The sequence below is a fragment of the Rhineura floridana genome, chromosome 3 (genome assembly GCF_030035675.1).
Source record: "Rhineura floridana isolate rRhiFlo1 chromosome 3, rRhiFlo1.hap2, whole genome shotgun sequence".
In the NCBI taxonomy this organism is placed as follows: domain Eukaryota; kingdom Metazoa; phylum Chordata; class Lepidosauria; order Squamata; family Rhineuridae; genus Rhineura; species Rhineura floridana.
This window is the reverse complement of record NC_084482.1, coordinates 70,632,150-70,649,686: the sequence shown is the minus strand read 5'-3', so window position 1 is coordinate 70,649,686 and position 17,537 is coordinate 70,632,150. Positions and strand designations below refer to the sequence as shown.

Sequence of the window (17,537 nt, the reverse complement as noted above, 5' to 3'; positions counted from 1 at the left end):
GTAAGAGGTATTCAGAGGTGGTTTACCATTGCCTTCCTCTAAGCCAACGGCACCTGGCATTCCCAGGTGGTCTCCCATCCAAGTACTAACCAGACCTGACCTTGCTTAGCTTCTGAGATCAGATGAGATCGGGCATGTTTAGGGTAGTATTTTTTAATTTTGTTTTTATTACTATCATTTCTGCACAACCGTGTTCTCACCCCTGCAAATGCTAAAGAGGGGCTGCAGCCCACTTTCCTGCAGAGGCAACCAGCTGTGTTAACCATGCCATAGTAAGATGCTCATTAAATAGCTGTTGGAGACACCTTGATTTGCTTCCTGAAGGATATATTACACAAAAGATTAGCCACACAGTGTTTTTCCCAAAGTACTGCTGCCTCATTGGGTTTTCTCCTTTTCTGCCTCATCTTTTGGCTTCTGGTCTGCCCCTCCTGAGCCCCTGATATCACAACAGTCTTCCCCAGGGAGGGAGAGGAGAGCATGGAATCCTTTGCCTCATTAATTCTCCTCCTTCTTTGTCTTTTTCAGGCTACTGGGAGGCTGTTCCAGGTGCGAGTGGCTGGAGGCTCTGCACTTTGCAGCTACCTCTCTCCTCAGGACAGCTGGCCTCTCTACCATCCAGCGGTGGACAGGTAAGAGATTAGACGTGAAGGTATTGCTAGAATGAATGACTAAAGGGATCCTGTAATCAAAGAGCAGGGGAGAGGATCTACCTAATCTATTCTCTCATCAGCTGCATGCATACTGTTTACTGAGCTACTCCTTCCCTAACTTTATCTTACAACCTCTGTTCCTCCTCCTCTTGCTGCCTAGGTATCAAGGAGCCCTCTGCTCTAATAATAAATTGTTAAGATTCCCTGTTCTCTGCATAGGTGGCACACTCATACATTCATATAAAACATTACACACATAACTATCAAGGGGTTTCTGTGATTGCAGGGCAGCAACCAAAACCTCCTCTCTACGTGCATTGTATCCAACTTGGCGCATTGATGTTGGTACCAAGGCCTGTTAAGACTATTCTTACTCACCTCCTGGAACCTGTACTCATACTGAGAGTAGAATCATACAATAGTAGAGTTGGAAGGGGCCTATAAGGCCATCAAGTCCAACCAGGAAAAAAAAGGGGGGTGAAAACCAAGATGCTAGAAAAAACAGGAATTTATTGTGTATTCAAACCCTTTTCCTGGTTTGGATGCTAGCCACTCCTCGTTGTTGTTGTTGTCATCAAGTCCAACCCCCTGCTCAATGCAGGAATCCAAATCAAAGCATTCCTGACAGATGGCTGTCCAGCTGCCTCTTGAATGCCTCCAGGGTTGGAGAGCCCACTACCTCTCCAGGTAATTGATTCCATTGTCGTATGGCTCTAACAGTTAGGAAGTTTTTCCTGATGTCCAGTCGAAATCTGGCTTCCTGCAACTAGAGCCCATTATTCCGTGTCCTGCACTCTGGGACGATCAAGAAGAGATCCTGGCCCTCCTCTGTGTGACAACCTTTCCTGTACTTGAAGAGTGCTATATCTCCCCTCAGTCTTCTCTTCTCCAGGCTAAACATGCCCAGTTCTTTCAGTCTCTCCTCATAGGGCTTTGTTTCCAGTCCCCTGATCATCCTTGTTGCCCTCCTCTGAAACTGTTCCAGTTTGTCTGCATCCTTCTTGAAGTGCGGAGACCAGAACTGGACGCAGTATTCAAGATGAGGCCTAGCCAGTGCTGAATAGAGGGGAACTAATACTTCACGCGATTTGGAAACTATACTTCTGTTAATGCAGCCTAATATAGCATTTGCCTTTTTTTCAGCCACATCGCGCTGTTGACTCATACTCAGCTTGTGATCAATAACAGTTCCAAGATCCTTCTCACATGTCGTATTGCTGAGCCAAGTATCCCCCATCTTATAACTGTGCCTTTGGTTTCTTTTTCCTAAGTGTAGAACTTTGCATTTATCCCTGTTGAATTTCATTCTGTTGTTTTCAGCCCAATGCTCCAGCCTATCAAGGTCCCTTTGAATTTTCTTTCTGTCTTCCACAGTATTAGCTATGCCCCCCAATTTTGTATCATCTGCAAATTTGATAAGCATGCTCTGTACCTCCTCATCCAAGTCATTAATAAAAATAGGAAAAAGCAAGTCTCAAGTTTAGGCATCTCCCACTGCACTGCCATTGTCAGCCATGTGTTCAAAGTAATGCCTGAAGCAAGAGATTTAGCATCTTGCTGAATATGTGATCTTGCTGACCCTGTGATCTAAAAGCTGCTCTCAATCTCAGAACAGTTCCAGGTTCCAGTGGGGTTTATTTATTACTTATATATAAACATGTTATATTGGTTGATGTAATAAAAAAATCTTTAAGTAGTTTACAATAAAAATATGATGTCAATAAAAATGCAAACAGCATTGAATTGAATTGCCATAAAACTAGATTAAGAACAAGATAAAGACACAGCTCTGTATCACAAAGAAAGCTGACCAGTGTACAGAACAAAATTTTTAAGAGTAAGAGTCCAGGAAAGCATGGGTAAATATAGAAGTTTTTAAAGAGGCCTTTAAATGTCATTACTGGCTCCACCTCACAAATTACCCAAAGTAGAGCATTCCAGAGGCTGGATGCTATCACTGAGGTCATCTTCTGCGTTGTCATCAAAGTGACAAACTGCTGGTGTGGAATCGAGTACGATATCCTTGGAAGATGGCAAAAGATAGCATCTCTTTCAGTAGTGGCAACAGCTTTGAGTTGCCATATCCTTGGCCAGCTTCTGCTCTCTGAGAAAGAGAGTGGGGTGCATCAGCAGCACCGGGTGTCTATGACATCAGATCAGAAAGATTGGATGGGCCCACAATGTAGCTTTGCTGATTATGCAATGGATTAATGGGCTTGTGATGCCCTATGTTAAGCTTGCACTGCCAGGTGCAGAAGGCCCAGAAGGAGGTGCTACTAAGGGATTCTTTTTGGTTGTGTAAACTTGGCAGTTTTTGCCAGTTACCTTTATTGGTTTGATCAGTTGGATGGATGGCTCTTGTAGCTAGGGTTCCTCACCTCATACTGAGTAGGTGTAGCTAAATAGATCCAGGGCAGCTCATTTCTTTCTGTGGAGCTTCCTCCATCCTTCCCTCTTGACACCATAACTGTGTACTGCGCCTGGCAATCCTAAGCACCAGTGCTGCCTCTCAAGCGGCGTGCCCACCTGGACGTGCATTGCTGTCGAGCAGTTGTGGTGGGGCCAATTAATTAATACCTCACTGCTGCTAGCTGGATTCTAGTCAAAGATAATGTAAGCTCAGGTCATGTCTCCAGGAAACAGGGACTGAATCAGGTGCTCTCATTGTGTGCCACAATGCATGCGAATTGCATTGCACACTGGCCTCCAGGGGCTTTACAGGGATCCCCATTGAAGAGTTTGGAGCAGGACTGGGAGAGACATGGACTAAGCCATGGAGCTTAGCTGGAATGAAGCAGAGACCCAACCTAAACATCCCTTCCATGCACCAGGGGCTCATCACAGCACCAGGTTGGTGATATTTTTGGGTGCTACCTGGAGCTTGTGATGTGTGTGTGGGGCCCATCAAAAAGGAAGGTGCCTGTTGTAGGGATGGAAAAGATTAAAGGTTTAATCTTTGACCTGCCACCTGGTCTGAATTTGCCAGGCTTATACAGGCAATTAAGAATATGCTTTTCTCACAACACTTGTCCTTTGTTTTTATTGTATTTTTAATGTTTTTTATTATATGGTGGTGGTGGTTGTTTTTAACGTGTTGTAAACCACTTTGATGTGTTTAACAAAATAGGGATATACAAATATTTTTGTAAATAAATACAATAAATAAAATAAATGCTTCCCATGAGGAATCCCGAAGCAATTTACAACATAATATATATCAAACAGTTGCAAATAATAAAAATCCAGTTAAAACAATTGCATACCTAAAAACATTTATATATATATATATATATATATATATATAAACAATTTAAAACAACAGCACACATAAAATCAGTTCAATTCCAGAACAGCTAACATCTGGGATAAAGATTTTAGAACGCTTGTTTAGGAAGTGTTGAAAAGACAACAGAGTAGGCTTCTGTCTGATATGCAATGAGAGGGAGTTCCAGAGGGTAGGTGCCGCCACAGTAAAGTTCCGTGCGGAATGCCTTCTCCTGCAGAATGCAGTGATAGATTGTGTATGTGAAGGATGAGGCAGTTTTTAGTCAATGGCACTTTGCACATGGTCAGAGACATGTTCTGTATGCTTACTATACTTCCTCCAGGACTGAGTCCTAGCACGGAAACATGCTCGGGGCAGTACTGAATACCTCTGGAATGCCAGATGCTTGTGCAGTGGGGACAGACAAGGGAAGGGCTATTGCCTTCAAGCCCTGTTTGTGGACTTGCTGGAAACACCAGTGTTGGCAACGGGATGCAAGAACCTTTTGTCTGACTAGCAGGGCTACTCTTACATCCTTAGGCTTCAGCTTCATTTACTTCTAAATGATCCATCTGTCAGCAGCATCTTTTGACAAAATTCATTCCATTAGTGATTCTCCATATTAAAAAGTTGAGTCTGTGAAATTGCACCTTCGTCAGGTCCTTCTCCAGAACCCTTGCAGGTCAGGTGCAACTGCCTCCTCTCTCCCCACTTCCCCCTTCAGCTCTTCCCTCCTGAGAGAAGGCTCGTATGCTGCAGATTCTTCTCTGCCTGTTCAACCATCTCAACTCCTTCTTGAGCTTTGGGCAGATAATCTCCTGGTGGGCCACATTTGTCCATACTCCATACCCGTACTGAGAGACTAGGAGTAAAGGCTAACGTTTTTTTTCTGGGGGTACGATTCACTGTCTTTTTTGGCCCAGATCTTTATTCCTTGCAAGCTCATGATCATGTAATTAGTAAGAGACTTCATCTGCATACCACGGTAAAGAATAAACCCTGGCTTACCATGCATGAGTGAATTGCTCCCACTTTGCTGTTCTGTGCCTCACTTCTGCCAGTTCGTGCCAAGAGGAAACAAACCATGATCCCTGGTATAATATTACACCTGAACCAAAGAATGCGGTTTGTTTTGCTCTCAGAACCCACAATTTATAGTCAAGCTTCGTTCTTTGCTTACTTATCATGGTTTGTTGGAGTGAAACAAACCATGGTCCCTGGTGCCGGGAAGGACTGGCACAGTGGAGTAGTGCCTCACCACCATCATCCCAAAAGTGGCGTTGTTGCTGCTTAGCAGGACACTGCAGGGACAAGATGGTGCTCCTCTCTTCCCTGGTAGGGTTCCCCTCCCCATTCGTAAATGGCTCAGTAAGCAAATTCTAATCACCAAGCATTGTTGCCGTCGTCGTCGTCCTGATCTATTTAGTGCCATTAGAGTGTATGACATTTTACAGTAACACGAAGAAGACAGGTCTCTCCCCTGAGGAACTTACAGTAACACCTTCAACACTCTGGATGTTGGGGGATCTACAAAAGCAAAGGAAGAAAATTGAGGCTAGGGTAAATGGGAGAGGATATACTTTCAGTTCAGCTCAGATGTACTTAGAATTCATTTCAGTAGAGAAGGAGGGCTAAGGAGCTTCATCAGATCTCTATACTTGGAATGTGAAAAAATGAGCATCGTGTGGGACACAAATCTGTTCCCTTCTTCCTGAATTTTTTTTTCTGCTAGTGTGTATGCAATCTGGGACCTCCATGAACAGTTTTTTAAAAATAGGGAAGATGAACTATAGATTCTGTGGGAGGAGCCTGCCCCCTGCTGGCGTATGGAGACCCTGAAGCTTCCTGCTCTGACATGGAACCCACAGGCTCTGTGCTGTAGTGGTTAACTGATGCAGGCAAGGAGCCATACTCTGACCTTTTGTGTGGATCTGGCTGAGGTGCAGCCCTGGCCTTCTCTTTGGTTAGAACAAATAGACTTGGGAGTGATGGCAGCTCTTCAATTTGCTGGCTGTCTTTTTGCTTATCTTACCTTTCTCCAGATGTTGTGAAAAATAAGATCTAAAATATTAAGGTAATATCATTTTGTGGTCCAAAGTAGCCTTCTCTCAACATGGTGCCCTCCAGATGTTTTGGACTATAGCACCCATTATTCCTACTGGGAGGAAGAGTGGGATATAAATTTAATAAATAAATAAATTCCTGGCCACTGACCATGTTGGCTCGGACTGATGGAAGTTGGAGTCTGATAACATATGGAGGCCACCAGGTTGGGAAAGCCTGGCCTAGGGACTGCACTGATAAGATGCCAGTGTGAAAGTTACTTTTTTGTGACAGAAAAATAACACCTCTGCATCTTCTACTTTGTTCGGTTTTATTAAAACAATTTTGCTTGTTTAAAACAATTGTGTGATTGACCTTATATGAGAGAATGCTAGCTTTAAAGTATTAGCAAAACAGTTTCTTTCAAGTTCTTCACAAGCCAGAGACAGCACACCCCGTCTGGAATAACCACAAGAAAAGCTCAGCTGTTAGGCTGTCATGGAACAGGAAACTCTTTAAAATAATGGACACTTGGCAATAGTAAATGAGAAAAGGGCAAAAGGTGCTGTTCTCTTGCCTGTGCAGCTGCCTGGAGGTATTCACACAAGTCACACTTAATCAGGGATTGTTTTACGGGTCACTATCAGGCCATTTGTCCCTAAGCAAGAGAACTTCAGGTCAAGCTTCTTTGAAATTATGGTCTCTGACCCAGGATTCTTCAAGGGCTCGTGGGATTCCCCATGTTCTCTGCCTTAAGCTTCAGGGTTCTGGATGCTAGTCTGAATCATTTCATTCAATGCTACTCCCTAGAGCCTGTGCCATCCCCTAACCCCACATATATCTGATAGCTCCTTCTTCCTGCAGAGCACTCAAGTTTGGTGGTCCTGGTGGTCCTGCTCATGTGAAGCTGGTGATCGAGTGGGATGTGAACACCAAAGAATGGTGAGTCTGCATTGCAAATACATAGGCTGCTTTCACACATGGGGCTAATAGCGCTAGTTTACCGGATTAAAAAGGTAGCGCTTCGTTCCATATTTCAAAAATCCCTTTCACACTGCAGTACCTGTTATACCGGCATTTTGCGCAACAGTCTTTCACACACAGAGCACAGTTTTTCTCCCCCCCCCCTTTCATTTGGCCTCATGCGACACCGGATGAGCTGGTTTGAGGCCTGTTCTTTCGGTGCGTGGGGGGGTGGAAAGAGGCGTGATCGCGATCAGCTGAGAGGCGTGGCAGCGCAGCAGCAGAGGCTCTGGTTGAGCATAAGCAGCAGCAGCACAGGCTGAGCGAAGGCTGCATGCTGGGAGGGCTGTTGGTAAGGGCGGGAACACACTGCATGCTGGGAGGGCTGTCATGTGAGCAGCGGCAGCTAGCGCAAAACTCCCGCAATCTTCCGGTTTCCCAGCCTGCTATTGGAATTTTTCAGGTATCATTTATTACAGAAATTAGCGCTCAACTTCCAATACATTCCACCAGAATTCCGGAGCTACCCGTTATGTCGTTTGAAAGCTCAAATTTTATGTGCAAATTAACAGGAAATAAATCGTCAGAATAACGGAATAAAGTGCAGTGTGAAAGGGGCCATAGTGTGACGAGAAGAAAGGTTGTGGCAAATCTCTCTGGCCATCCATCATTGTGGGCACAAGTGTGCTGCCCAAAAGGATTTTCAGTGCAGTGTTTTACTTAAACAGTCCTAGTTTTAACTAGGCTTAGAGTTTTCTTTTTTAGGTCCGATGATGAATCTATGCAGAAAGGGGCTGAGTAGGGTGTTATTTGGATCCTTCCAGCCCTGTGGTTCTTGAATGCCTCTTGAAACCTTCCTGCTGTTGGAACAGTGCCACAAGCTCCCCACGCTGGTGCACTTCTCCCTGTGTGGGCTTGGCAAGGCACCCCATGTGGCCAGTCAAGTGAATGGGGCGTATATGAATGAGTGACGTTTTGGCATTTTGAAGTGGGCATGATTTGAGGCACAGTAAAAAGCCTGAATTCCAAAGGAAAGTAGAAAAAAAAATCTCCTCGTAGGGGCTGCCCAAATCGCTTCCCATCATGGGAAAGCTTTGCCTGATGTCCCAGAATAGCCTTGTCTTCTGTATGAAATTGAATTCTCTTGTTTTGGATAAGCATCTGTACAAAGGAGGCTTTGGTTCCTGCTTGACTTCTTATGATTAGGGCAGGGATAAGGAGCCCTTTTCCACCTGAAGGCTGTAACGTTTGCCTTTGCACAGTAGGCTAATTTCTTCACACACCCCTCTCTATCCTCCATCCAGACAAGAACAAGGCAGTATCAGAATCCAAGGTCCAATATTTCAGCTAGGCAGAAGCATTTGGGGTGTGAACCAGGGTCCGTGAGGGGTGTGCCCTGGGGAGAGTTCTGAGGACCAGGTAGAGAAACCAGAAGGGCCACCTTTTCCTTCAGGGCCTGAGGCTCTCCACTCATGGGGGATTTTTTCATGATGTTCATTTGCACGATTCCCTGCTAACAGCAAAGCAGCGACTAGGGATACAAAACAAACTCGCGCCGATGCTAACCTGTGAGGTCAATGAAATGCTTTGAACTGGCACCGGCTGATGGATCCCATCCCAACTTCTTACCTACTCATCTGCATTTTTGCAGCTTGTTTGGCAGCATCCAGGAAGAAGTGGTTGAGGATGCAGAAAGTGTGAGGCTGAAGCAGCAGCTCCACCAACAGCAGCATAGCTGTACCCTGGACGAATGCTTCCAGCTCTACACCAAGGAGGAGCAGGTATCCTTGGATGAGTGCCAAGTGCATGGTGCGATTCAGATTGGTGTGACAGAGATTACAAGAGCAGGTCTGTCCCCAGTGTTTGGCAGATTGCAAAGCAACTTGCTCTCTGAACAGGAATGGGAGTGCCCATCTGGTTTCCCCAGCCTCACTTTGGCTCAGAGGGATCTAATAGGGGGTTCTAGAAGAGGTGGGCATTGCCTGCTGCTGGAGTATTCCCATCAAGCAGTGCTGTCCCCTTTCTCCCATTCAAGGGGTAGCTGAGTCTGTGCTTCAGTAACGTTCTCTCTTTCCCTGCAGCTGGCCCCTGATGATGCCTGGCGCTGTCCCCACTGCCAGGTGCTTCAACAGGGCATGGTAAAGCTCAGCCTATGGACACTGCCTGATATCCTCATCATTCACCTGAAGCGTTTCCGGCAGGTGGGCGAGGAGCGCCACAAGCTGTCCACACTGGTGCACTTCCCCTTGCGTGGGCTCGACATGGCTCCCCATGTGGCTAAGCGCAGCCGCGGCAGCAAGTGGGGCCCCTGGAAACACCCCACACTGGAAAATGGCCATTGTAACTTCCTCTATGACCTGTATGCTGTCTGCAATCATCATGGCAGCATGCAGGGTGGACATTATACAGGTGAGTGTTCCAGTGAATAAGACGCGCAGGAGTCAGTATATTTCTGGGCAAGTGCTGCTAAAGCGAATGAGTTTGCTGAAATTGGGGAGCAGAGAGGGGAAATCAAAATTCTTCGTCAAGAAATTACTAATTCTGCAAAATGAATATATTAGTATAATAAAGTGAATGTGGGTATAAATCCATATTTTGCATATTTTATTCTGCTTCTACTAATTTTGGACAGGAGAAGGCACTCAAATCGTACCCCTTGGAAGCACTTCTTAGCTCATTCCCAGACATTTTCAAACTTATCTCCAGAGCTGGAAGAGCTAGAAACTTGTTTGTTTAAGGCTGAGATTCTTAGGATGCTGAATGCCATGCATTTGCATAAAGGGTGCATGTGTAGGACAATCACAGCCATGTGGAATAAAAGTAGCTCATCAAACAGAAAAAGAGCAAGAAGTTCCTATTCTGTTTGCAGGCACAGAACAAATTTTACTATCTACTTTGCCTGATCATATGATAGAAAATTACCCTGCTACCCAGTGACCTTCCCTCCCTCTTCTGGAATGTTCTAGTATGAGCTACTCCGTCTCAGGAGAGGTCAGTAGGATTTGTCAGGATGTCTCAGCAGTGCCAAAATAAGCCACATACCTGGGGGGAGTTCAGCCCCACCTGTTAGTGTAACTTGGTGCCTACTCTGTCCCCAGCCTACTGCCGCAACACCTTGGATGGTCACTGGTACAGCTATGATGACAGCACTGTGGAACCAGTCTTGGAGGATGAAGTCAGCACGCGCGGAGCCTACATCCTCTTCTACCAGCGGCACAGTGTAGTTCCAAGCTGGTCTGGTGGAAGCTCTGTTAGAGGTTCGTAGGGTTTGTTAGTGGCACTGCTGCTTGTTATATTCAGTTGTGTGTCTTTTGCTGGGGAAATTGACTCGCACTTGGAATTCTAACAAACATTGTACTGGATTTTAGAGCATGAGTCTTGAGACCCGTGCTGATGTAAGTAATGGATGTGGGCCCAATCAGTCCAGTGGGATTAATTGCAAATCTGTCTTCTCCTGATGTGAGGCCATTGTAGGTCCCATTGCACAAGCTTCCAATTTCCAAAGGCTTTAAGATGGTTCCCCCCCTGCAACTCCTGTCAATTGCCTTGAGCAGAAACCAAGCTATTTCTCTGAAAATCAGGACACACCTTGGTTTATTTCAGAGCTTATCCAAATTCAGATGGAATCCACCCCTTTGATCCTCCCCACCCAATGATCCAGGCTTTTGTAAGGGAGTGGAGAGGGAGCAAAATGTCAGCAAAACTTTTCACAATGTGTTCTGAGTCATATTTTGAGGGGGGTTTTTTGCTGTTGAAGCACAATACCCCACATGTTGTCAAAACTCCTGGTATTTTCGTTTTTGTTACTTGCTTTTTTCTTAATGCAACATTTATTAATCTGTCCCCTCCCCAAGATTCAATGTCCATTAAAAAAACTCTTCCCTGCTCCCCTCCTTTCCTGCTTCATTTCCTGCAATTTATTTGCTTTTAGAGGTTCCTAATGCTCAACAATTTCCTGCCTTATCTCGCTCCAACCAACCCAGTTCTAATTCCCCAAAATGACACGTTTAGTTGGCCAAGCGAAGCCCCACCTAAACCTCTCCTGGCAAAGCTCACTGCTTCCCACAATTCCTGGCTGACTTTGACAGGGGAGCCTGCCCCTCTTGCAATGGATCTGCTTGCCTCAAAGATCCTCTGGGATCCCCCACTGCATGCAGAATCAGTTTCCACAGTTGCACCCTGCTTAACTCAAATGCTTTATTCAGCCAGGAGAGATTTCCTACTTATGGAAAACTCTCATTTGACATTAAGGCAGGTGTGGGGAACCTCCAGCCTCTGGGCAAATCATGGCCCTTCAGGGGTCCCATTTGGCCCTTGAGACTATTTTTCCTCAAATCATGCCTACCTGTCCATCAGCTGATATCACTGGTGACATCAGCTGATGGGCAGGACCTTCTTAGAAAGCTTGCCCCACACTGATCCCTTCAACCTCCAAAAAGGATCAGCACAGGGCAGGTTTTCCAAAAAAAACAACAAAACAGGTCTGTTTGCTTTTGCAAGCAGACTTCATCTCTGGCATGGACTGCTGCATTGCACAGTGATGAAAAAACAGGCACTTATTTCACAGCAATCTTTGAAGCAGTCTCTCCCCTCTTTTGAAGATCACTGGAGCGAACTTTGGAGGGCAGGGAGAGCTTCAAAGAGCACTTGCTTTTAGACTGTTGCCGCAGTCCCATGCTTAGACAGGAGTGCAGGACTGTCTTAAAGCATTTTGAAACAGTCTCTCTCTCACTCTTTCTCCTTCCCCTGCTTTAGAGATCACAGCAGCACTGCAAATCAAACAGCACTGCAAAACAAGTGTTTGTTTCTTCATTGCTGAGCCATGGAGCAGTCCATGTCAGAGTCCCTGTCTGCGCACAGCAAAAGCAAACAGATCAGTTTTTTTGGAAAGCCTGCCCTGCGCTGATCCTTTTTGGAGGTTGGGCTTTCCGAGCCTCTCCACACCCCGTCCTTTCAAGCTGTGATTGTGAAGCCTGATGGGAGGCTTGGAACGACAAACCTACAAAATGGAAGTTGAAAGAATCAGCATGGGGCAGGCTTTGCAAGTGCAAGGGATTTTGACAGTTGGGCGGGGCAACCCAACTGGCAACTATATGATGTCATCCTGATGTCATGTGATTGACAGGTAGACAGCCCCACCCACAGGGTGGGGTCAGATAAAGATCTGGTGCTCAGAGCCAAAGGGTTCCCCACCCCTGCAGTAAGGGATCTCTGAAGCCTGTAAATATCCCTGACTGTGAAACTGGAAGTGGGAGTGGCAGAATATGGATTGACTCAGAAATGGGCAATGCCATTTCCAGAATTTGAAAGCTCAGCTTGCCCTTCTCTACAAGATTCCTTTGGGTCTGTTTTTATGCATTCAGGCCTCTAGGCAATTCGATATTCATTGGATGGTTGAACCTGAACATGCACATAGGCAGGTGAAAAGGATTATTCCCATCCAGTGCAGCTGTGGAGTCCTTGGGGGAAGGTTCTCTCCACAACACTTTTACCTTTTGGATTTCTCTTGCAGGTTCCACCAGTTCCTCCGTCTCTGAGCACTGGCTGGCACGGCTCAGTGGAAGCAACAAGCGAGAGAGCCTGGTGTCCCGGAGCTCTGCTACATGCCCATCTCTGACAAAAATGCCTGACTCACCTACCCCCACCAATGCCAGCACCGGCCAGGAGAAAGGTGCCTGATCTGTGCTGTTCTGCTTGCTACACACATTGCTTTTCTAGAACAAAGTCCACCTCTCCACCTGGCAGAGCAGGTCCCCAGCCTTTGTCAGTTTTGAGAGCACGGCAAGGCTTGCAGTGTTCTGTGCTCCCCCTTTTGCTGAATGCCTCTCAGTGGCAGCCTGTGGACTCGGGAGCCCAATCAGCAGCTAGGCCCCAAAGGGCTTAGAAGTGAGCTACACAAGTGCCACATGGCCATAACCTCGATCTTCTGGTTCTCCATCTGGTGCACCCTTCACTGGGCCCCATTGCACACTTCCAGGGACAAATGTTCCTCAGGTGTTTTAAACTGATCTCCAGCTCTGTGATTAGTCCCTTCATTTTCCCACCTGAGCCTGTACCCAAATAGCTCAGTGGTGGAGCATCTGCTTTGCACGCAGAAGGTCCCAGGTTCAATCCTGGCATCTCCAGGTAGGATTGGGAGAGAAAACTGCCTGAAATCCTGCCAGTCAATACCAGCATAGACAATACTGAACTAGTTGGACCAATGGTCTGACTCAGTATCAGGGAGCTTCCTATCATCCTATGATGGGCAAGCTTCCCACTCCCCTGAATCTTGAATTAATTGGCTTGAAGAAACCAAGAACTGGGGAAACAGGTGCACTTATTTGCAAACCAGTCCAAATTTAGACTGAACCCTTACTCCTTTGAGCCCACCCCCATCAATCTTCCAACCACCTTCCCCATCCCCTCCTACTTCACTGACCTAGCTGCTATTGGTGCTTTGCAAAAATCAGGAGGAACATCTCTCTTCTGCTTTCCAGTGTCTGGTGTGTTGCTTCTCAGCATGACACACAGAAACAGCATTCAGGAAATGTAATTTCCCTAAAGGCTGTTGCAATTTCAGCAGCCAGATAAATGGGGTGGGAAGGATGAGGGGAGGGGGATGTTGGAGGATTAATGGGTGGGTGAAAAGGAGACAAAATTGAAAGAGGGAAGTAGGGAAATTATTCTCTGGCTTGGATTAAGATCTGAGTCCGAGAAGAATTCAGGGGTACTAATGGTCACTCAAGCCCAGAAATGCAAGTCTTGGCAACATCACTATTCTGCACTTTGTTAAACGAGCCTCCACATTTCTGTGTTGTGAGTAGGCTTGACTTCACTGACTTCAGACACTTGCGCTCCTGCCAACCATCTTAATTTTTTTTTTTTTTAGGTGGCTTTGAGTCACGACCCCTGGTGCGCGGTGTGCAAGGCAGAAGCATCAGCCTGAAAGCTTCCCCCAGTAAGGCCAAACTGGGAGTCCCCAAGCAAATGCCCTTGCGTTGGTCCTTCATATCCAAAGAGTGGCCAGCAGAGCCTTCTGGGGAGCTCGTTGAATACCTGGAGTCTGGTCGCAGACCTCGGTTCACAAATGAGTCCATTGTCCCTCTCATGACCAAGGACGGGGAGGAGAATGGGCCTTCACTCACCAAAGCCAAAGCCAATCCGCTCACGGGCAAGGGCACCACTGAGAGCACCAGCATGGAAAACACAAGCACCCTGAAAAGAGCAGGGAAGCCAAAGGAGGATGTAGGCGAGCAGCCACGGACACCCAAGAAATTGGTGCTCTCTCTCAGTGCGGTACCTCCAATAAAAGATGAGGAGCCCAAGTACAAAGTAAACATCAATGGGACCTTGCGCACTGGGACAAATGTGCCCCCACCCAGCTATCAACCCAAGAGCAGGGGAATCCAAGACCAAAAGGTCAGGCACTGTGTTGGAGAGAGGGAGCCTGAGGGTGAGAGGCAGCCAGAGGGGAAGCTGGCTGTCTTCAGAGCTGGCTTCCTGCGGAGGGACCCCAAGCGGCACAGTGAGTCGGACAGGCATGGTGCCATGCTGCCAGCCATGGCATCTTCCCGAGTGTTTCTCTCCAATGGTACATTGAGTTCCATTAATGGGAGCAGGGCAAGCAGCTGTGCCCTGGGTCGCAGCTCCACAGAGGGGCTGCCCAATGGGCGGATCTGCCGTTCTGAGTTGGACATCAAACATGCTCAGAGCTCCTGCAGCAGCAAGGGAAGGAGTGACTGGTTGCTGAGCAGGTCATCCACCCTCTGCAAGGCAAATAACAGTGTCTCCTTGCAGAATTACACACCACCACTAGCTCTAGAGGGGGTTTCTTGTGGCACCTTCCAGCGGGCAAGATATCACACGGCGTCCCTGGGCAGGAGAATAGCTGTACCCGAATCCAGCTTCTGAGCTAGCCTATGGTTCCATCTGCAGATACTGAAAGAGTGCCACCTCTGGGTGCTTGGAAGGTCTCGAGGCCTTTGGATAAGATCTGCTGACTGCTGGAAAGTTTGGCTGGTGCTTGTTTCGCAAGGGGTTCTCACTCAACCAGCAGTCACCAAACTCACAGGGTGCTGAGTGACATCATTGTGTTGATGGGAATGAAGATGCCAGAGAGGGCTTGTGGACCATGGGCTTAGAATGGGAGGGGGGAGAGAGGGGGGGGGAGAGATCAGGTGGGAGAGTCTTAGAGTGAAAAGTATTTATTCTGTACGGAGAGATAGTTTTACTGATGCTGGAAAGAGGATGTGCTGTGTTGTGACAGCAGTTATTTTGCTACCAGGTAATGGGGAGGGAAAGAATAGGGGAAGAATCTAAACAATGCCCTATGCAATAATCCCAGCTTTTCTATTTTCTGCAGATCTTTGGGTTTTACAGATCTATTTGTTATTAAAAATGTCTCAAATGAGTGGCGAGCCTCAATGGTTTGGGGAATCTGCAATGGAAATGGGTGGGTTAATCCAACGTTGTCTGTTCACTGGGATAGTCAGGCAAGGGGGAGGGATAATTTGTTTTTGTCTTCTAATTGGTTGGAAATGAACACTGAAGCATTCTTCTGGAAGCCTTTCAATGCATTAAATACACAGTAAAAAAGGGGGCTGTGGGGGCAACTCTGTAAATATCCTGGAGCACCTTCCTTATACACCAGCAGTGATCAAAGCTAGAACTTCCTTAGTGTGTGAAATGTTTGATGGTACCTGCGGCTGCTGGAACTTGAGTTACTGCCATTAGGTGACCCTGCTTGTGGCTCCACTTCATATTCTTGCCCCGAGCAAACAGACACGCCTGCATACTCTTCCTTTCCTCTAGCAAGCTGCTTCCTGAGCCACCTCACCAATATGTTGCTTTCTGGCAATGGCCAACTGATGCAAGGGAGAAAGGGTGGAGTCTTTTGAGAAAGCAAGAGGATTTTGGATTGTCAAAGGCAACAGAGCTGGAGGAATGAAGGTCAGTGCCTGTCATCTATGAGCCAGGGGGGTCAGGCTACAGAGAGCATTGAAGGTAAGGACAATGAATTTGTGTTGGATCCAGCAGTGCTCTTTTTTGGTTAAAAAATGAGGTGCAAGTACTCATACTTTAAAGTGCGGTGAGTGCCAGCACAAAATGGTTGCCATGGGCAGCAAAAAAAGTTGTGGCGGTACTCCATAATGGCAAAGGACCATCTCCCAAAACACTTTTGTCACAAGAGAGGTGAAGCGTTTTGATGGCAGGCTTTCAGTTAGATGTGAGGGAGCAGAGATAAGGCCACAAAAAGGAAGGCTGCAGTAGGCAAGGCATGGAATTCTTAGAGCATGAACCAGAGTCTTCATTGACTTGGCAGAGAAGAAGGGTTGCATTTTCACAATGCTATCCAGGAAAAAGCATGACTTGGTGACAGTTTTAATATGAGGAGCAAAGAGGAGTCCGAGATAAAGCCAAGACTTCCTGCTTTATCAACAGGATGGGTGACAATAGCAACAGAAAGGATAAAAGGAGATGAAGCCTTTGGAAGACATTAAAGAAGTCTGGTCAGACATACTAAGTTTGAGGCAATGATGAAACGTCCAAGCAGAAATAATCAGAAAGACAGTTAAGCATTATGGTATGGAACGGTGGGAGAAAGTTCTGCAGTAGAAATGTGGAGCTGGGAGGTCATCAGCATATGGGTAATACTTGAAGCCATGTACGTTGATGTCTCCCAGGAACAGTGCCCAGTTCTTCAAGTCTCTCCTCATAGGCTTTGTTTCCAGTCCCTTGATCATCCTTGTTGCCCTCCTCCTGTTCCAGTTTATCTGCATCCTCCTTAAATGTCCAGAACTGGATGCAGTACTCAAGATGAGGCATAACAAGTGCCAAAAAGAAGGGAACTAGTACTTCATGCAATTTAGAAACTATACTTCTGTTAATGCAGCCTAAAATAGCATTTGTCTTATTTGCAGCCACATCACACTGTTGGCACATATTGTGATCAACAACAATTGCAAGATTCTTCTCGCTTGTAGTATAGCTGAGCCCAGTATCCCCTATCTTACAACTGTGCATTTGGGTTCTTTTTCCTGGGTGTAAAACTTTACAGTTATCCCTGTTAAATTTCATTCTGTTGTTTTCCATCCTATCAAGTTCTCCATCCTATCAAGGTCAATTCGAATTTTGTTTTTGTTTTCCAGGGTATTAGCTATCCCACCCAATTTTGTGTCATCTGCATATCTGATAAGCATTCCCTGCATCTCCTCATGCAAGTCATTAACAAAAATGTTGGAGAGCACTAAGCCCAGGACCAAGCCCTGCGGTACCCCACTCATTACCTTCCCCAGTTTGATAAGCAGTCTTTGAATACAATTCTGTAGCCAACTGTGGATCCACCTGATAGTTGTTCCATCCAGCCCACATTTAGCTATCTTGCTAATCAGAATATCATGGGGCACTTTGTCAAAAGCTTTGCTGATATATCTACAGCATTCCCACAGTCTACCAGGGAAGTTACCCTATTAGAAAATGAGATAAGATTGGTTTGGTAGGATTTGTTCTTGAGAAATCCATGTTGGCTTCTAGTAATCACTGCATTGTTTTCAAGTTGCTTACAGATTGACCGCTTTATAATCTGCACCAGAATTTTCCCAGGGATCGATGTCAGACTGACTGGTCTATAG

General features: G+C 46.3%; 1 protein-coding gene across 4 annotated transcripts in view; it reads left to right on the top strand.

The window, feature by feature from the left end:
• USP43 (ubiquitin specific peptidase 43) overlaps nt 1-15,354 on the top strand; it is a 146,607-nt gene extending 131,253 nt beyond the window's left edge. For 2 of the 4 annotated variants that reach the window (XM_061616496.1, XM_061616495.1), the window contains 7 exons: nt 529-632; nt 6,826-6,903; nt 8,576-8,705; nt 9,006-9,333; nt 10,023-10,181; nt 12,437-12,595; nt 13,796-15,352. In XM_061616496.1, the coding sequence (XP_061472480.1) occupies nt 529-632; nt 6,826-6,903; nt 8,576-8,705; nt 9,006-9,333; nt 10,023-10,181; nt 12,437-12,595; nt 13,796-14,817 (1,980 nt within the window). In that variant the 3' untranslated portion in view covers nt 14,818-15,352. Of the gene's footprint in view, nt 1-528; nt 633-6,825; nt 6,904-8,575; nt 8,706-9,005; nt 9,334-10,022; nt 10,182-12,436; nt 12,596-13,795 lie in introns of all 4 variants that reach the window. The other 2 variants (XM_061616494.1, XM_061616493.1) reach the window with 2 other exon arrangements.
• Nucleotides 15,355-17,537: the final 2,183 nt, after the last annotated feature.